This window comes from Pinus tabuliformis, chromosome 3_1, assembly GCF_031772625.1.
Source record: "Pinus tabuliformis cultivar Carrire ecotype Pingquan chromosome 3_1, CPIR1, whole genome shotgun sequence".
NCBI lineage: Eukaryota > Viridiplantae > Streptophyta > Pinopsida > Pinales > Pinaceae > Pinus > Pinus tabuliformis.
In genome coordinates, this window is record NC_142301.1 from 848,316,565 (window position 1) to 848,338,025 (window position 21,461).

The window sequence follows — 21,461 nt, forward strand, 5'->3', positions numbered from 1 at the left end:
GCTCTAGCAATACTTCCCAACAGAAGTATCACACTGATCTATGACATTGGTCCTCTGTGCTGTTGATGCTCGACCAGCTTTCCTTCATCCACTGCGTTGCTGCAATCTGTACTATTGCCCATGACATTGCCACTGTCACTGTTACATCTATACTATAGCTCCCTCTTAAGTACTACACTATCCATTTCTGCCACTGAACAGATTCTCAATCATCCCCATCCTCTCCCTAAAATAAACAAACTTTGTTTCTCCTAGGCCTTGGTGAGAATGTCTGCCACCTGTTCTCCTATCCAAGTGTATTGTAGCTGTACTACACCTCGTTGGACACAGTCTCTGATAAAGCGACACCTGATGTCAATGTGCTTTTACCGATCATGAAAAACTGGATTCTCAGAGAGCTTGATGCAACTCTGATTATCACACAAAATGTTGGTCGCTTCCATCCTTCTCCTTAATAGATTCACAATCAAATTTCTAAGCCATATGGCTTCACACGATGTTGTGCTAGCTGCCATATATTCAGCTTCAGCTGAGCTTAGAGCTACGGACTTCTATTTTCTACTACACCAGGAGGTCATTCCTGATCCAATGTTGAAATAGTACCCAGTGGTACTTTTCCGATCTACTAAACTTCTAGCCCAATCTGCGTCAGTGAACCCACTCAGTCTGATATCATTGCCTCAGGGGTACATTAATCCATGCTCGATTGTTCCTTGTATATATATCTGAGAACATGCTTGGTCGTTGCCCAGTGTGCCCTCTTCGGTTCCACCATGAACTGACTAAGGGTGTTGACAGCGTAACAAATGTCTGGCCTAGTATTGACCAGATACATCAGGGACCCCATGAGCTGCCTGTGCAAGGTGGGATCGACTTCTTTATCTTCAAACGCATCAATCTTCTTCGAGTTGGTAATCATTGGAGTAGCCATGGGTCTACATGCTTGCATTCTGAACCTTTTTAAAATTTATGTAGCGTATCTCCCTTGTCTAAGGAAAATTTCACCCTTCTGCTGCCAAACTTCCAACCCCAGAAAATAATGCATCCATCCCAAATCCTTCATGTCAAATTTTGTAGCTAGGTTTTCCTTGCAATCTTTGATGAGCCTAGATGAACCTGTTAGAAAAAGTTCATCCACATATAACACCAGAATTAGAGGCTCATTCTTTATAGTCAAATAGTAGAGGTTGGGATCTGCGCACTCTTGACAATTCCCATTTTCTGCAAGTAACCATCAATTCGATCGTACCATGCTCTAGGCGCTTGTTTAAGCCCATCCAAAGCTTTCTTCAACCTACACACGTGAGTTTTCTTCTCATGTGTCTCAAAACCCTCTGGTTGTTCAATGTATACTTCTTCTTCTATCACCCTGTTCAAGAACGCAGTCTTGACGTCCATCTGGTGAATCTCCCACCCCATTTGTGCTGCAAAGGATATCATGGATCTAATAGAAGTATACCTGGCTACTGGGGTGAAGGTTTCTTCATAGTCTATCCCTTACTTCTGAGCATACCCCTTAGCCACGAACCTGGATTTGTATTTTTCCACACTGCCATCTGTAGCATATTTGACCTTGTAAATCCATCTGGAACCTACAACTGATCTGTCCTAAGGTCTAGGTACCACTTCCCAGACATCATTGGTCATTATGGAACTGTATTCCTCCACCATAGCATCTACCCATACTTGATGTTGAATGGCCTCCTAAAAACTAGAGGGTTCTCGAACCTGAGCCACCAAAGCTTGGTATCTATCTGGTTGTCTATGCTCCCATTTTCTCATTCCTAGGAGCTCCAATGAAATCCTCTGCATCTCATAGTATCTGTCAAAGTTCACGGCTCATTCTTCCATTGGTAGTGGGTGGATCTATTTGCTCCTCCTCCTGAGATTCCACCTGTTGTAATGTTTTTATATTCTTGTGCCTTGGAGAAATACTGGTGCTGGTTTATGCTGGTCGAAGTGGCTGGACCAATGGATCATCGTTTGACTTCTCTTCGGAAGGCATTTCTCAGGATTTCCTAAAAGCTTTGTCCTCCATGAACTTTACATCCCGTCGTACTACGATCTTTCTATTTCCTGGAAGGTAGATTCTATATGCCTTAGCATTCTCGCTATATCCCACAAGATATCCTTTTTCTATAGTTTGATCCAACTTCTTCCTCTTTTCTTCAAGTATATGGCAGTATGCCAAGCTCCCAAATATTCTAAAATGACTCACTTCAGGCTTCTTGCCGGTGAAGACACTCTTCGGAGTAATCTTACCTAATTCCCTGTGAGGAGTCCTGTTCTGAACATATATTGTTGTGTTGCATGCTTCTCATATCCTAATCATACAACATTGCCCTCGCTGCTTCAACAACAGTATTGTTCTTCCTCTCTACTACTCCATTCTTCTCCGGATTATATGGAGTTGTCCATTCTCTTTTGATGCCTTCCCTTGTGCAGAACTCAGTGAAGTCTTTGTCAATATATTCTCCATTGTCTGAGCGCAACACTTTTATCCTTTTCCCTGTCAGATTCTCAACCAGAGCTTTAAAATCTTTGAATCTATCAAAAACCTCATCCTTGGTTTTTAGAATGTAGATCCAAGTCTTCCTGGAATGGTCATCAATGAAGGTGACGAAGTATTCGGCACCACTAAGAGCTTTTGTGCACTTGGGTCCGCAGATATCTGAGTGTATTAATCCCAAAACACTCTTTGCCTATTGTTACTTCTGGAATAAGCCACTTTGGTGTACTTTCCCAGTATGCAACCTCTGCATACATCGTCTCGTTTGGTACTTAATTTTGGAACTCCTGTGACGGTTCCTCTAAGAATTCTTAGAGCCCCATGGTGTAAGTGCCCCATCTTTCTATGCCATAGTTTGTTCAAATCCTTTTCACCACTGCTGCCTATTAGTGCCATTGGAGATTCTAGCTGTAACTTATACAGTCTGTTACTTCTTACTACAATTTGGGCCTTCTTCTTCCAACTCGAATGTTTGACATATACTTTCTTTCCAATGAGGTAAACATCATAGCCCTTGTTCTGTAATTGAGATACATAGAGTAAGCTCATTCCAAATCTAGGCACATGCAGCACATTCGTAACTTGAAGCTGATCCCCTGCTTCTGTTTGAAAAACTACAATACCTCTTCCTAGGGGGGTACATTTTGACTTATTTCCTATGGTGATTTGGAAGTTCATCTGTTCTTCTTGATTGCTCAAAAAAAATTCTTGTCTTCCCGTCATGTGCACAAAAGCCCCGTTATCAATATACCAAACCTCAGAAGAAGTAGAACTTGACAAGCAAGCGACTTCTTCTTCCAGTCTGGAAGCCAACACAAAACTGTCGTGATCCATTTTATTCTCCGTGCTTTCCTCTTTCTCGGGAGAACTGTGTGAGTCCTTTTGAGTCACTACTCTAGCATCACGTTCACGACCCATTGCAAATTCTCTAATCCTGTTGCCCGATCTCAGCTCTGATACCATGTGAAAATTTCTAACATAAAATTCTACTGCAGTAACTGATTTATTTCTCCTACTTATTTTCATAATAAGTTATTTACAAAACCCTCAAGTAAACATCAAAATAAATTCTACTGTAGTTGTCACATAATAGCATAGAGAAAAGAACAGTGAAATACAAGCACAAGAATCAATCACATCAACACGGTTATTTTTGGACAATAGTCCCTGGAAAAACCCAATGCAGGAAAACTGGTGCAGCAGATGAGGGTTTATTTATTATTCTTTAGCAAAAATCCCTTTACAAGGAATGATTTGCAGAACATAGAGAAACCTTTGTGAAAACACCTAGAATAATTTTCCTCCACCCTTTGGAGAAATTCTGACACCTAAGAGACCCTCCAGCCTTCACTGCGTCACCTCTACGTCATCTCTGCATGAAGACTACGTCCCTTGCTGCGCTGTTTCTCTAAGTTTTCCTTCTGCATTGTCCCTCTGATGCATTATGTCCCCTCCTCCTCAGTCTCCGACTGATGCTGATACCCTCCTCTTCCTTCACCCTGCAACTCTCCCTCTGAAATCGAACTCTTACTTCTTGAGAATCGATTTCCCTCGGGTTACTGAGTATTTGCCCGGTGTATCTCCAAATGACTCTCAAGTCTTCATTTATAATTTTCCTGTTGAGATATCAATGGTCGTGATCTAATCTCTAATCAACAACTAATATTAAATTAGACTTGATCCTCGTCTCTTAGAAGCTTCTCACCCATACTTTCATTAATACCCATTAATATTTTAATTTTCCTAAGTTTAGACTTAGGAGCCCTATTAAAAATATTAATTATTTTCATAAAATACAATCTGGGTGGAATTTCACCAAACGACTTTTGGGTCTTGGAGATCTCGTGTGTTCTAGCCCCTCCACAAAATTTCGGAGCTAGAGCACATCCGATGCTACCCCAAAATCAACAGGTGTCGGACCACATCTATCCTCTTCCTTACAGAAGAGACACTAGAGTTGCATATGATGTGTGGGTGCAGCCATCTACATAGGATTGTGGGGAGCAAGTAGATACACGCAGTATGATGCAGGGGTCGCTCATGTTGGAGACTTCCTTGACCATGTTGGTTAACATCTTAGTGGAGAGAGTAGAGCATACCCCAATAGTGCCATCCGTTGAGGTGGTGACCAAGGTCATGTCCGAGTTTTTGGGTGATAGCAACACACAGCAAATGGGTGAGGTGTCAGGAGACGTATCCACCCTTGATGAGGCGCCAAGAGATACAAAGGTATTGGACGATGGTCACACACAGCAGTGTCATCAGTTTTAGGCCAACCTTCTAGCATTAAAAAGGAAGGTCACATCAGTACGAGAGGCTATTCTACTACAGAACGAGGAGTTGGAGGGCATGAGAGTGGTTTGTGTCGAGTTAGCGGCCAAGTTGGCTCACATTGGGGAACGATTGGATTCCCTAATGGTACTAGGGTTGCGGGGGAGTGACTCCCCCCCTCGAACCTGCTCCTGAAGTGCGCTCCCTTCGGGAGTGACCCCAGGAGCACACTCCCGAAATCGCTCCCACGAGGAGCGAATTTCAAGAGAGAACCCAAGAACAAAATTTTCGCTACCTAGCCTTTTTTGCAAAAGAAATTTGCAGTAACATTCCAACTGCAATCTTTTTTCAAAGAAACATATAATTTTTTAGTGGGGCAGCCTAATGATCAAGCCTATGGCCCTAGTATTGATATGTGATTCATGGTAATGTTAAATTCTTAACATTACCATGAAATGACTCAGGATGTTTGAGAGTGGTTCTGACCTCATTGGATTTCATATGGAGAAAGTAGAATTTTAGATCTCATTCAAAATCCAACAGACTTATCATTTTTTCAGGATTTGAGGATTGGGGAGGATTGCAATATTTCCATTGGATTTTGTCATGTATTAGGGTATGGAACTCGTATTTAATCAAGAGCACCAATCCCTCTATGTACCTTGATGTTACTGACATTGGTTGTCGAACTCCTCTATCATGACCCTACTAAAAATGTACCCATCACTCAAACAAAATCTTGACTTGACATGCTATGTTTTTTCTATCTTATGTTAATGCTTAGAGGGTGATATTAATGACAAAGATCCTGGTTTTCCAACAAGACTCAAAAATTAGACATTTCTCATGATGGCAAGATGCCCAAGCATTAGCAATAGATAATAGATCTACTTGTCTTTTCTAGTTTTTAGTAGTTTTTATCACTATTGACTCTTTTCATATTTATTATAATATTTTTTGTAAACAATATATGACAATTTAAGTTTGAAGTTTGAAGTTGGCAATTATAACTCATTGGTAATGAATTATGAATATGATGAAAGTTGAAAGTTGTTTCATTTCATTTCATTTTATAACGTTCCATTTCATGTTAGATATTCTTTGTTGTAATGGTTACACTTAGCTTACAAGTACATCTTTGGTGATCAATGATGATAAATGTTATATATTGAATTTTGAAATTTTGAAACTTTAAGATTGATGAATCATGAGACTCAATATGGTGTATGTTACTAACTTGTGGACGTGGTTGATGAAGATTATAACTTCTAGATTATTGATGTTATATCGTTCAATGACAATCTATGTTTTTATGTTTTTTATATCTAATTCATCATTCCACATGCTTTTGTTGACATATATGCATCAAAATATAAAAAATATATATATTATATAAAAAAATCGTTGCCCGATTCGCTCCCGAACCAGGAGTTTCTGAAAATGCCACTCCTACTCCCGCTCCCAAGTAACCTTGAATGGTACAGTGAGAGGGCACATTGGAGAGTCGGAGCAGCCCTCCTCAGGGATACATAGACGAGGCTAACAACATTGTTGGGTCACCTTTTCCCATTGGAGAGAGAGAAACAGAGCCACCTAGTCAGATCTTATGTGTTGACCTGGATAGCGGGATGAGATGACCTGAGTTGCACAGGGTGTAACATCCATATGTTGGGGTTGTTCTATGTGCAGGAGTTCGTGCATTTGATCCCTCTCTTGGGGTTGGATGGCGAGATATTTTGAGTTGGTACCCGATGGAGTGGGCTATGGAGATGGTAGTGGACCCGAGTGTAGCTCAGCAGGAGCTTCCAGGCACTAGGGATACCAGAAGCCCAGACTGGCATTGGGATCCGGGTGGGACTACCTATCATTTCCCAGGTATGTCGATTGACTACGACCTGGATGGTACAGTTGACCTAGCATTTAAGCGCGCACATTCACTAGGGGAGTTTCAGTCAGCACCAATGGCCAACCAATGCAATCGTATGTAGTTTGTGTATTGTATGTAAACAAGTAATTTTTATTATTGATAAGAACTGAATGGTGAGTTACATCCCTCGGATAGTGTGCCTAAATAGGCATTAACTAGTCACAAGGGTTGATTGGTAATGCCTTTTGACCTTTAATTTACATAATTAATTTTTATTAATGTTAATTAACTAATTAACTGATTAATTATTATATTATTTTTTTATAAATTATTTATTCATAACATTGCCACCCCCTTTAGAAATGCTTTGTCCTCAAAGCATAACCAGAAGGGGTTCCTCTAGTTGAACATGTTGCTATTGAGTGGCATCTTTGTGTTGATTGGCGAAGTCTTTATGAATTTGTACCTTCCTTGAAGTTGAGAGTGTTAACACCATGTAATCTATAATCTTATCCTTGCCAGTTAAACTCCATGAATTGTTCTTCAAGGTTTGTAGTATAGCTTCCTAGTTGTATTAACCATTTTGCACCTAGAACTACATCCATTTCTTTGAGTGGTAGGGAAAATAGATCTGTTTGTAGCTCTAGTTCTTGTATCTAGATTGAAACCTTATGGAATTCTCCTATTTCTTTGAACTTTTGCCCAGTAGCGACAGACATGGTTAGGTCCTTGATTGGGCATATACAAAGATCAAGTTGTTTAGCAAGATCAATGTTTATACAATTGTGAGTACTGCCAGCTTTACAAGTATATTGGCATTTCTGCCTCTTATGAGTCCTTTAAGCTTTAGGGTTTTTAGGGTGTAATCCCCTCATCATGTTTGTTGGTGGTTTAGTAAACTTAATGCTCCTTCTTGGAGACTGGTTTCTCTTCTTTCAAAGATGTGGCGGAACGTATTTTGCAGTTGCTTGTTGTTCTTGATCTTTTGAAGAGTTGCTATTTTCATCATGGTTTTTCCAGTGACATGAAATTGTAGCTAATGACAATTCCTCAGAATCTGAATCTTCACTGTGCGTGACAATGATTTCCTCATCACATTCTTGCACTTCAACTTGCTTCCCATCTACTATTTTATATTAGTGTAAGGATGCGTCTTCACATTTATGTCCTAGCATCCAGTGTTCACCACATTTGCGATAATTATTCTTCTTTTTTATCTTTTTTTCTAACTCATAACTTGATGTGTTTGATTCCTTCTCAACTTCATAAGTATATAACTTCTTGTTAAGGCATTTGTGTCCAGAAGTCCATTTGTCCCCACAATACCTACATTTGTTTGTTTCTTTTTTCCTTGAGTATTGTTGTCTAGCTTCTTCGATAGTTTTAGGCTTGTAAAATTTTAATTCTACACAGATATACTCCTTAAATCCACATTTGTACATTTTTAGCAGTTCTTCATCCGTAAATCCTCTTTGTCTTATAGCCAATACTTCACATTCGAGGGTGTATTCGCTTACCAAGCCTTTTTGTTTGAGATGAACAAATTTTTTGTAGATATCTTCTTCTTCTTCATGAATACTTTTTAGCAAAGCATCCACAAAGTTCTTCCAGAGAAATGAACGAGATTCACATTTGTTGGACCACTATAAGAACCAATCATATGCTTTAGCTTTCATGTTTTTGGATGCGATCATGATCTTTTCTCGCTCACCTACTGGCAGGTTTGACTCAAAAATGGCCTCCATTTTATTAACCCACACAATAGCGCCTCTATGATCTTTACCATCGTACTTAGGTAATTCTCTTTTAATTTGTTGGTAGTCTTTTTCTGGAAATTTTGTATAGTACTGACATCCTAAGAAGTGTATTTGCAGCATTTGTAAAATTTCATGCATTTGCGGAATTTCATGATTTGGAAAATCTTCACCTTTTGAAGTCTTCGGACTTTGTGTTGGTTCTTTAGTAATTAAAGGATTAAAAACCAAATTAAATCCTCCCATTAACTGGGTTTATATGCCTAGCAACATTCTCTCAATGTTATTTATTTTTTTAATATCGTTTGTCATTCCTTCTTGAGTCGCAAGTAGCCTATTTTGACCCTCTCCTAATTCTGCCTATTTCTTTTCAACATTATCGAGGCGTTGTTGTAGTTTATCAAGTTCTTCTTGATTTTTTTTTTAATTGCTGTCGTCATAATTACTTCCCATTTTCAACTTGTTTTTCTTCTTGATAGAACCATTTTTTTATCTAAATAATAATTTTTTAATTAAATAATATATATATATATATATTTAATAATATATAATTATATAATTATATAATTTTAAACTATATAATAATTTAATTATATAATTATCAAACTATATATATAATTTAACTATAAGAAGGAAATGATACGAGCAGGTGACTGTTGATTGACGCGACAGTTGGGAGTCAATGGAAGCGGGAATGACCAGCGACGGGAGACCGGGTCAATGTTCAGGGGAAAAAGTATCGAGTAGACTGGCGGCAGTGTGACGGGATTAGACAACGGCAACTGGAGATGATAGCAAGGACACAGTTAGTGGAAGTGTGTTGGGGGCGTGGTGGTAGCACCTAGCAGAGGTCGAAGAGTGTCGGCTCGATGGTGGATGTGTGAACCTGGGAGTGGATGCAGAGAATTGGTCGGGGTCAGAACAGGGAGTCAGTTAGGACCGATAGAACATGGAATACTCGGCAGTGGAGGACACAGGCATGGGTGACTGAAGTTGTGGGCAAGACTATCGAAAGGGACGACGTGAGGGGGGCGCAGCGAAGATGATACCACTGAAGGAAAAATAAGGATTGTGAAAATTCCTAGACTCGAAGAAACCCCCATTGCAGCAAATCTGAATCTACTTCACCGACTTGATTTTTAATATACATTAACCAAGTTATTCTTCTGAATACTGAAGCACATTACTTCTGCAGCCTATATTAATTAAATATTTGATCTCATGAAACAGAAAACAGAGAAAAGAACAAGATACATAGGACATATTTTTGGACACAAAGTCCCAGGAAAAACCCAATGCTGGAAAACCGATGCAACAACTTTGAGGGATTATTATTATGTAGGAGAAATATTTGAATACAAATCTAGGATGCTCATCTAGCAATCCTTTATAGAGAAAATACTGGCGGAAACTCTAAGTGAGTTTTACCTCACTTCAGCCAGCAGAATTACAGTTGATTCGGCAAAAGACTGGCTAACCCCGTTTATTTCTGCACTGGCTCTACATCAGCCCTGCGTCACCTTCTCTGCCCTCTGTGTCAGCTCTCCCGGCTGTTCCGGCAATTCCCGACAGTTCCTGACAGTTCTGGCAGTTCTGGATTCTGCATGACAAGCAGCTTTTCTGCGTCAACTCTCCCGACGATTGCGTTGCCTTTGCGTCAGCTCTCCTGGCTGTTCTGGTAGTTCCCGGCAGTTCCTGGCTATTGCATTGCCTCTGCATCAAACTCTCTCCGCCTCTCTGTTTTGTATTTTCCAGAAAGTCCTCTCGGATTTTCTCTGCCTCTCAGCTGCAAGATCTCCCCAATCGATTTCCCTCCTGCAAGATCTACCTCAGAAAATCGATTTCCTCAATCTCTCTGTGTCTGTTTCCAAATGAACCCCAAGCCTCCATTTTATACTTTTTATGTAGAGCCTTCAACGACCGAGATTAAATCTCTAACCAATGGCTAAGATTAAAACATGCCTTGATCTGCCTTCTAGATCATTCTCACCCATATTTTGATTAACACCCATTAATATTTTAATTTCCCTTAGTTTAGACTTAGGAACCCCATTAAAAATATTAAGTATTTTAATAAAATACAATCTGGGTGGAATTTCACCAAACGATTTTTGGGTTCTTTAGAACTCATGTGCCTTAGCCTTTCCACCAATTTTCAAGTCTAGAGCACTTTCGACGCTACCAAAACCTAACAAGGATCACCACGATGGCGTTGGTGGTGGAAACGTTGAGGACGACACGAGAGACAACGAGAGGATGAGAAAACAGGGGTATCGGGACAGCAGTGAAATTCGGTCAGGACCGCGAGGAGTGGGAAAATGGAAGCAAGGAACGACACGATTGATGTGAAGAAAGTGGGTGCAAGCAACTGGTGAGGAAGGTCGATTGCAGTAGAGGCAAGTTCACCTCCAGGTCAGAGAATTGTTGCTCTAATACCACTGTTGGATAAAACCCATACACAGAAGTGTAATTGTATGTAGTTTTGTGTATTGTATGTAAATAAGTAATTTTATTATTGATAAGAAGTTAGAACTAAATAGTGAGTCACATCCCTCGGACAATGTGCCTAAATAGTCATTCACTGGTCACGAGGGTTGATTGGTCATGCCTTTTGACCTTTCATTTACATAATTATTTTTTAATAGTGTTAATTAACTAATTAATTAATTAATTATTATATTATTATTATATTTTTTATGAATTATTTATTCATAACATTTCCACCCCCTTTAGAGATGATTCATAACACCATGCCCTGGGAGCTTGCTTGAGCCCATATAGAGCTTTCTTCAGTTTGCACACATGAGTGTGCCTCTCATGAGTCTCGAAGCCCTCTGGCTGTTCTATGTACACCTCTTCCTCTATCACCCCGTTCAAGAATGTTGTCTTGACGTCCATTTGGTCAATGTGCCATCCCATCTGACCTACTAGGGATATAATTGACTGAATAGAAGTGTATCTTGCAACTGGGATGAAGGTCTGCTCATAATCTATCCCACACAACATGGCATAATGGAGGGTGCATGAGGGAGAGCGCAAGACAGTAGTATGACTCGGTAGACACGCGCCCACGGGCGCACCCAGGCACCGTGAAAGGCAAGGCATAGCAAACAAGGCAATGACAGGCGAGTTGAGGGGCAATGTGACATGGAGAGAGAGACAACATGCGGTAGCATGGAGCACACGATAGGCGGAGTGGCAGGCAGGGGCACACCCGCCCAACAAGGGCCCACACAACCTGACAGCAAGTCGGCCCAGGGGTGTGCCTGCCCATGAAGGGGTGCCTACACAAAAATGAAAGGTTGGCTCAACAGTTAGAGGGGCATCGGCCCACACTTGACCAAACAGTAGGGACGCATATAAGTAGAAAACCTCGGCACTTGGAGGAGGTAGCAAGCAAGTTCGCACAAGATAAGCAATATTGCAAAGCAGATTGCAGAAAGGGTGAAGTCTGCAATATCACAAAAATGTAAGAGGTGTGATATCGCAGATCCGCAAGGCGCACATCGCAAAATTCAGAAATGCAACTAAGGCACATCGCATAAGGAGGAGAGCTCACCCAAGCGAGTTGGTTTCTAAGTAGGGGTCGAGGGTTGGTTTTCTAATTGTTTTGGGGCACCATTTTTGGGGTTTCTGCTAGGCAAGGTGTCAACCTTAAGTTGGGCACGCCCTAGCTATGAAACTTGGCCCTTTGGCTAGTGGATTGGGTTGGGCCAGTGACTACCACTCCTTGTACTTGGGCAGTGCATGAGTTTGGACATGACTGGCCCGGTTGTAACTCTATTTACAATAATCTGAAGTTTAATAAGAATAAAGGGGAGAAGTGTTTTGGGAGTCGCCCCCTCCCGTTGCATATACTGTGTTCATATTGTTCTTTACGATATCGCAGAAATTGAATGTTAATGAAGTAAAGTGAATTGAAATTTTATTCTGCTGCATATTGAATAAGAAGATTGAATTGAAAAAATGACTAAGCGTTGAAGTGTAAAACAGTTAGGCATAGTCCAGGTTAGAGTAGTTGTATAACTGCAACAAAATATCGCTAGTGCTGCACAGTGCCCATGGTGGTCTTAAGGCATCACAGAGTGGGGCCGTGACAAGACCCAATCAATGGTATAAACCTTGTAAGTTGACTACTGAACACTCATTATTGACACATCCATGGCTGTTCAATCCAATGGAAAAAGCTAGGTAGTTGACAAGTGAATCTAGGTGATAGATTCTATGGACCAAATTTGGCAGGAGAAATTGAATAGCATACAAAGGAGATATAAAGAGTGTTTCTTGATGCATTAAGATTAAAATGATTGCTTGCATGGAAAGTAATATTACTAGAATTAAATATAGCAATATGAGAGACGCACCGTAACTGCAGGTGCTCTGCCAAGTCCAGCAGTACAATGGATATAGGTTATTCCTTGACCTTTTCTTATAGACTTGAGTAATTTGCCAACAACTGTTGGAAGTCTCATGCGCAAATCAAATGCGTCAAAGTCTCTGCACAGAAAACATATCATAAATATCCAAACCACAGTGAAATAAAATAAAACCAATAAAAATAGCAATTCATTTTATAAATCACAGTATTTTCACACATGCAGGAGATAAAACAAGCTTAAGAAAAAAATTCATGCTATTTATTATGTCGAAAATTCAAAGCCCAGAACAGAGCTTACTCGAGTACAGAAAATGTTTCTCATACTAGCAGCTTACATTCAACAGAAAAATAATTAGCTAAGACTTAAACCAGGTGTGAGAATCAAGAACTTCTAAAAGGGACCGAGATGAACAAATAAGGAGGCTTTCCCATATGAAAATATCAAGAACCTTGTACAAGACTAGATAGTGTAAAATGCAGTATGGCCATGATCATTGCCATCAAATAACTACATTTATCTCATGGTGCATTACGAAAGCCTGGAATCACAAAGCAGAGATTACTCGCATCCGATATTTGTTCAATTTCATAAGGATATCAAACAAGGATTGGTGTACTCCATTCCTTTAGACCATTGAGGTTTCTATGAAACTGCAGAGCAACATTATAACTAAATATATGTAATTATACAATTCATAAAGGAATACAGTTTTCCTGTCACACCAAAGAATGTGTTTAGTATAACCATCCCTGACTTTTCAGGAAGATTGTCATTACACCTATTACTAAATGCAAAGATTTAAGCAACATTTCAAAATGCATATTGTGCAGTGCCTCTTGTGTGAAATGTTGCATGATAATTCACACATTTCAAAATAATAAAGTCAAACACAGAAGGCTTGGTTGACAGGTTCCTAGTTTTGTAATACTGTTTCATAATGTTTTCAATGAAAAGTAAGAAAGCAGCATTTTGAAATATGGTATTTACACAGGGTAGCTGAGAAAGATAATGAAATTAAGCAATTTTTTATCCATTGAAGAAAAAAATGGGGATAATGAAAGGAGCATGATTTTAATTTAGCATCTTATTCAATGAACTAGAAATGCAGCAATTGGGATTCAGCTACCACATTATTTTCTTCATCACATAGGCAAGGGTTCTTTGTTTCAAAAGTAATAACTTGTATTTTGCCTGTATCATACTAAGGAAGTTTGATTATCGACCATCCATTTCTACCTCTTGGTTCTATTGGACCATTTCTAGGCCAGATTATTAGAAACATAGTTCTCTGATTACATTAAAGGGAAATGTGTGTATATTATGCTTAGGAAAAATTGTAAAACCTTTATCAGTGAACCGAGCAAATGAGATATTGATAAACTGTTTCACTATTAAGAAAATACATATAATATATCTGTATGTGTGTTCATATGCATACAGTTTTGCTATCCAGAAGCATCTTTCCTTTGTAAGCAACAGTCAAAAGTTTGGAAACATAAATGCAGAGTTGAAATTGATAGAGTAAGCTTCCATTGTTCCTTGCCTTCAACTCTGAATATGACTAACTAATGTTCATCACAGAAGAGTATTCTGTATTTTTTTTACAAAAAGAATTTTAAAAATTTTCAATGTTAAATTCATAGCTTGCATGGTCAGTGTCCGACAGCCCTGCAGCTTCATTACATTTAAATATAAAACTCACCCAGTGTGAAAAGAAATTTAAAACTCAACCAATTTCACCAAGCAGGCCTCAACAATAGGGAGTCCAGAAAATCATTTGCCTGGCAGGGAATAGACAAAAAGGGAGAAAGAAAACCAGTTCTGCAGGAATTACTTTATATAAATTTTGGCAATGGACTCAAAGTGTGAAAAATTATACTGCTAAAACCTACGAATTTGGCTCATATACCTCGTTGTTACAATACAACGTATGAAACAACCTTGGGTAGTAATTGCCTACACGTTATGATGTCAATCCATAAGCATGACATAGGTACGTGATGGAATTGACTTGGATACAATGTTCATTAAATATGATTCAACTTGAAATTATAATTAAGGATATTTGGAAAAAAGAACCATAGAAAAACACAATTTACACGAAGCAACAAGAGACAAAGGTGCATTTTGTACAGAAACACTGGTCAACACCCACTGGGGGTGTCAGTAAAAATGACTCCAAATTGGCAGAACCCTACAAAGCCCAGTAACATAGAGCTACACAACAACCAGGAGGTGTCCTCACTAAGGAAATATTACATATAAACCCTAAGTTTCTTGTTTTATCATCATTCTCATATTCTATCATTTCACATGAGTGTTTTGCACATTTATGGAGTCTTTGGGAAGTGAGCATTGATTATGAGGGCATCTTCCTTCTTAATGTATTAATTTTAGATAACAATGGTATGCTTTATGCTTAAGAGCAATTTACTTCATTTTTTCTTATTAGCCCAATATCAATTTCCAGATTAGCAATCACATTAACATGACAGTAAATGTAGATAGAACATAAATAAAAACAGTAGAAGACAAGCCAAGACAAGAGGACACAAGATGTGGCGCATGCCAGGGACAAACCCCAATGTGGGGAAACCCTTTGATCAATTCTTCTTATTATTCTTCAAAAGTTCAGCACAGAGAGAGAGAGAGTACAATATACAAAATTCACTTGCCCAATCAAAGTCAAATCTGTCCAGTCAAACTGCAGTCACAGGAAGCCCTAACCAGAAAGTCAACGTTGGTCAACGTGGCAGAATTTCTCCTCCAAATTAGCTCGGTCAAACCCAGTCAACTCGGCCTCCAACAACAGTCCAAATCAGCCCAAAAGTCCCGAAAATATCAGTCAAACTTGGTCAACGCAGAGTCAAACCTGTGATCAACACTGGTCAAACAGCTCTGAATGCCTTGATTTTTGTGCCTAGAAATGCGGCCTGCCCGTATAGAATATTCCCCAAGAAAAATGCAGTGAAACTCTGTCAACTGCAGCTCGGTCAACGCTGGTCAAACCCTCTTGCAATTCAGTCAACACCCAAAACAGAAAATTGCAGCCTTGTCCTTGTCACATGTGGAGAGACTCGAGAGAGGCTACCCAGAAATGTGTATGACCCAATCAGATGAGAGAGACGTGTGAGAGATGAGTCTCCAAATGAGGTAGATGCTCCTATTTATATGCAACATTGAGGATGAATAGACGTGTCTTTTGGGCTTCTGAACCTACATTAGAGTGTTGGCCAACCTTGACAATTTGTCCATAAACAAAATAAATTCATAATTCCATTTGTACATGTCAGAATGAGATGATCTTTAGATCAATCCTACACCTCTCGAAAAGAGGAATCCAATAAAAATATCAGCTCCATCATATGAGTTGTCCAAGGTGGAGTTTGGCCCTAGTTGCCAAATTTAACACTCCCTCTCAACTAGGAAGAACTCCACCTGCCAAACCATCTGACAATCTGTACCATCCTTGTCATCCCTGCTCTGCTCTGTTGAACCATGAAGAAATAATGAAGAATAAATGATCGAGAATGTATTATACCATTCTCCACTGACCCAAAGTCAATTTACAATAATCGAGAGTGTCTCATGCTACTCTCCACTGACCCGAAGTCAGTCTCCATTGATCCCAGATCAATATCAAACATCATAGCATAGGGAGTACAGTAGTACACGATGCGTCCATCAGTAGTACTATGGTCCCTATCCTCATTTCCCTACTCATTGGCCAGATGAGAGGTACTTCCCATGAGTCCCAGACTGCATGGGTAGGATGTATCGGCAGGAGAAGGTGAACTACTCATCCTGTTCATATGACATAGGAGAAGGTGAAGCACTCATCCTATGCATATGATATATCTCAACCATCATGGGGTATCACACGGGAAGGTGAACCACTCACCCTGTACATTGCGCACCGCTAGGGGAAGGTGAACCACTCACCATGTACATCGCGCACCACTAGGGGAAGGTGAACCACTCACCTTATGGTCGCTCGGAGCTCCCAGAGCTCAATATCCAAATCAAACGGAACCCTCATAAGAGGGTCTCTCCATGACTCCAAGTCGTTCACAGAAGGTTAAGAATTTGACCTGCCCAAGGGCTTTGTAAAAATATTTGCGACCTGATCATCAGTCCCAAAGTGATGGAGCCTTATTGCTACACGTTCTACCATATCCCCAATAAAGTGGTACCTGATATCAATATGCTTGGAGCGGTAATGAAACACGAGATTCCCAGAAAGATGAATCCCACTTTGTTTGTCGCAGAAGATCACAGTGGTATCCAGCACATGTCCAAACAGCTCACTAAAGAGCTTCCTCAACCAAACAGCCTCCCAAGAGGCCATACTAGCAGAAATATATTCGACCTCAGCAGTGCTCAAAGCAACCGACTTCTGCTTCCTACTCATCCAGGATATCGAAGCAAAACCTCGAGAGAAGCAACATCCTGATGTGATTTTATGATCCACCACACTGCCAACCCAGTCAGCATCAGAATAACCATGGAGCCTCACATTCCCGACAGTGTATCTCAGTCCATAGGTGATTGTGCCCCGGAGATATCTCAAGAGATTCTTGGTAGCAATCCAATGTATGTGATGAGGCTCGACCATAAACTGACTCAATGTATTCATTGCAAAACATATGTCCAGACGGGAGTTCACTAAGAACATTAGGGCCTCCACGAGTTGACGATACTCAGAAGGATTTCCCAAATCGGGCCCAGCAGCACTTCCGCATAACTTCTTGAAGTTAAGTTCCATCGGAGTAGTCACGGACTTGTAGTCCACCATCCCAAATCTTTCAAGTAGCTTCACAATGTATTTTCCTTGAGAAAGAAAAATATCACCTAGCTTTTGCCAGACCTCCAACCCTAGGAAATAATGCATCAGTCCTAGGTCCTTCATCTCGAATTCGGAAGCCAACTCCCTCTTACATTGATGAATAAGAGGGTCTGGACCTGTCAGAAGGAGATCGTCCACATAAAGTACCAAGATGAGAGGTTTGTCATTCTCAACCTTAAAGTAAAGGTTCATATCATCTTCACTTCTTGTAAATCCTAGCTTCATCAAATAGTTATCGATCCTCTCATACCAACCTCAAGGAGTTTGCTTCAACCCATAGAGGGCTTTCTTCAACCTACATATGTGTCTAACGATCTTGAACTTTGAACCCCTCGGGTTGTTCTACATAGACTTCCTCCTTAATTGAACCATGCAAGAAGGCGGTCTTGACATCCATTTGGTGTAGATTCCATCCTTGCGAGGCAGCAAGGTTTATAATCGAACAGATGGTGGTGTATCGAGCAACAAGTGCAAATATCTCATTGTAGTCCACACCTTCCTTTTGAGAGAAGCCTCGAGCAACAAACCTGGCCTTAAATTTTTCAGCACTTCCATCATCTCCATGCTTGATCTTGTAGAGCCATTTCAAAGTGACAACGAATTTCTCCTTGGGTCTAGGGACCACATCCCAAACATCATTTTCATAATCGACTCATATTTTTCGTTCATAGCATCCTTCCAAACTTGGTGCTTCATAGCTTCTTCGAATGTGAAAGGCTCAGATTGAACAATGGTGCTCATGGCAGTTAAGTACCCTTGGTACCTATTTGGCTTGTTACTTTCACGAAATGTCCCCCTTGGTACAACATGTCACTCGGCATCTTCGAGAGTTTCCCTAAGCCATGAGGGTCTCCTCTTTGGGAAGGAGGGCTCATGAGGAGGTGGATCAATGGGATCCATTGGTCCTTCAACATCAGGCATCGGCTCATCCTGTGGTTCTTCCTACTTTCTTGTATCTACTTCTTTGTCCTTCCTTGGAATAGGAAGGTTATTAATCTTTCCAAGGGCTGCATCTTCGTCAAAGGTGACATCATGACTTATCTCCACTCCTCTTTGACCAAGAACATAGATTCTATATGCCTTAGAAGTTTCATTATAGCCCACAAATGTTCCTTTCTTCCCAGATGCATCCAATTTGTTTCTCTTTTCTTTCGGCACATGAAAACATACGGGGCTATAAGTGAAAACTTCTTCGAGAGTTTTGGAGTCCGATGCTCGATGAGGGCATCTATTTTGAACATACACGGCAGCATTGGCAGCTTCCGCCCATAAGAACTTCGGAATGCTTTGATCATGAAGCATGGCACGAGTGGATTCTATAATAGAACGGTTCTTCCTTTCAGGAACACCATTTTGCTCAGGAGTATATGCGGTAGTACTCTCCCTCTTAATGCCACCTTCTCTACAATATTCATTGAACTCATTTGATTCATATTGGTTCCATTATCGGTCCTCAATATTTTGATCTTCTTCTCTGTTTGATTTTCGACCAAGGCTTTGAAAGAATGGAACCATGAGAATACCTCGTCTTTCTTCTTCAAGAAATATATCCAAGTTTTGCGAGAGAAATCATCCACAAAGATAGCATAGTATAGATATCCTTCCAAAGATGTCACATGCATCATACCAGATAGATCAGAATGAACCAATTGCAAAATGTTGGTAGTCTTTACTATCACTTGAAGGGAATGGTTCCCTTGTATGTTTTCCTTCGGCACATCCTTGACCAACACCTTCATGTTCTACTTTAAATTCAGGCATACATGTCACCATCTTCCTTGCATCAGGTAGAGCTTTATAATGTAGATGAGCAAACCTTCGGTGCCATAATTCGGATTGAAGAGATGTGTCGCAAGACATAACTCCCAATGGGCTTCCTCCAACTTGATATAGGCTATCAACCCTGAATCCAAGAGTAAATGCTTCTTTAAAATTTCTTTTCCAAACACGTACCTTTCCATCAATGAATGCCACCGTCAATCATTTGTCTTCCATCGCTGAGATAGATACTAGGTTCTTCTTTAGATCAAGTACATATAGTACTTCTTATAGATGAATGGTGTTACCTTGATTCAATTGAAGAGTAACATTCCCAATTCCCTTCACGGGATAGGTGGCATTGTCTCCAAGGATAATTTCCAAATTTCTATCCTTTCCTATCAAATTTGAAAGAGCTACCTTATACCTAGTGAAGTGCCTTGAGGCACCACTATCAATCAACCAATTTACCAGGGTATCTGGAGGAAAGGCAGTAGAGAGGGCAAATTAAGATAAAAAAAATCTTGTTATCTACAACATTAGATTCATCATACCTAGAATTTCTTAATCTTTTGGGAGGTCGACCATTTCCATGTTGAGTAGTGGGAGCATTCCTTTTTCCTTTGTTGTTGAATCTACCATTCCTTTGATTGTTGTTGCCCCTGGAATTGTTGTGGTTGTCATCATCATGAGGTGTATCCCATTCCCTTCTATTAGGACAATCCCTAGCATAATGGCCAAACTTGTTACAAATGAAGCATCTTCCCTTCCTTCCATCTTTGAATCTCGGTGCTCCTTGACATTTTCTTTCAACCTGCATTGTTTTTCTTTTTAGCATGGGCTGAGAATGCAGTAGGTTCATTCCTATTTGAAGGGATGTCCATTTCTATCATCCTTGTCTCTTCTTGAGAACATCTAGTCAACAATTCTTCAAAAGCTGGAATCTTGTCGTTGTTGAGGATAGTAGTGTTGAACACATGCCATTCACGAGGGAGTCCTCCAAGGGCAATGAGAATGAGCTCCCTGTTGTCGCACAGAATGTCTAGGCACCGTGAAAACGGCTCAGATCGGGGGCTGTCACCCTGATCCCTAATCTCTCTGTTTAAGCTGTCTCCCTACAGTAGGCTAAGGGGGGTAGACCCTATGGAAAAGTGGAATGAAGAAAACCTAGTTGCAAACCAACCAGTTTGGGAGACATAGTGAAGCGATCAAGTACTTGATTAAGATTTAGCAAGACTTATAGGATTTGATTAGATTTTAAACGATTGATACCAGTGCCTTGTGGAGTCAACGATCTTACTAAGGGAATTAAGGCCAAGTAATCGATTAGCAACTGCTGCTTAAATGAATGACTATTTTATATGAAATGCAGATCCTAAAACTAATGTGAGATGCAAGTGTTAGGATATTCCGACACATAGGATATAGTTAAGTTCAACTTGGTCTAGTATAGAGTTAGGTATAGAGTTAGGTAAAGTGTGTTTCTTTACCGTTGTACATTTTGTAACTTACAATCCGACGGTCACGATATGTAGTGATCCGACGGTTCACTCTCTCCTCGGTATTACCGACACTTGATCCGTGGCTTGACACCCGATTGGTCCATGAGTTCTATTTAAAGCGCATGGAGGGTCATTGTTCGATTAATCCGTGCATGAGAAAAGCTTATGTAAATTTTCATTCTTTGATTAATAAATTGCCTGTAGTAGCCACGTTGGCGCAGGCCGTGGACTGTTTCCCTCTTTGAGGGTTTTAACCACGTCAAAAATACTAGTGTATTGATCTGTGATCTGGTTGTGAGCGGTGTCCTTTTGGTGTTCTTTCTGAGGAACTTACCCTGTAAATTCCTACATGGTATCAGAGCTATTTGAGGGCTCCGTCCGTTGGTGATCCAAATATGAAGCTGGTAGAACTGCATCCGACTGCCGTTTCCTAGATCCGTTGTTTCTGACTGCTTTCGAGCCGAGAGGACTGCTCTGTTGTGTTCGGAGCATCTGTTCCAGTGAGGAACCCCTTTCGTTTCACGCGAAAAGGTTTCCGGTAGCCCTAGCTGCGTCATTTTTAAGATCTGGAGGTA

The 21,461-nt window shown here is 40.3% G+C and overlaps 1 protein-coding gene across 1 annotated transcript in view; it reads right to left on the bottom strand.

Annotated features, from left to right (window-relative positions):
- SEX4 (dual specificity protein phosphatase (DsPTP1) family protein) overlaps window positions 1-21,461 on the bottom strand; it is a 417,122-nt gene that overhangs the window by 216,485 nt on the left and 179,176 nt on the right. The window contains exon 10 of the mRNA XM_089412062.1: window positions 12,766-12,898. Within this exon, the coding sequence (XP_089268188.1) occupies window positions 12,766-12,898 (133 nt within the window). The remainder of the gene's footprint in view (window positions 1-12,765; window positions 12,899-21,461) is intronic.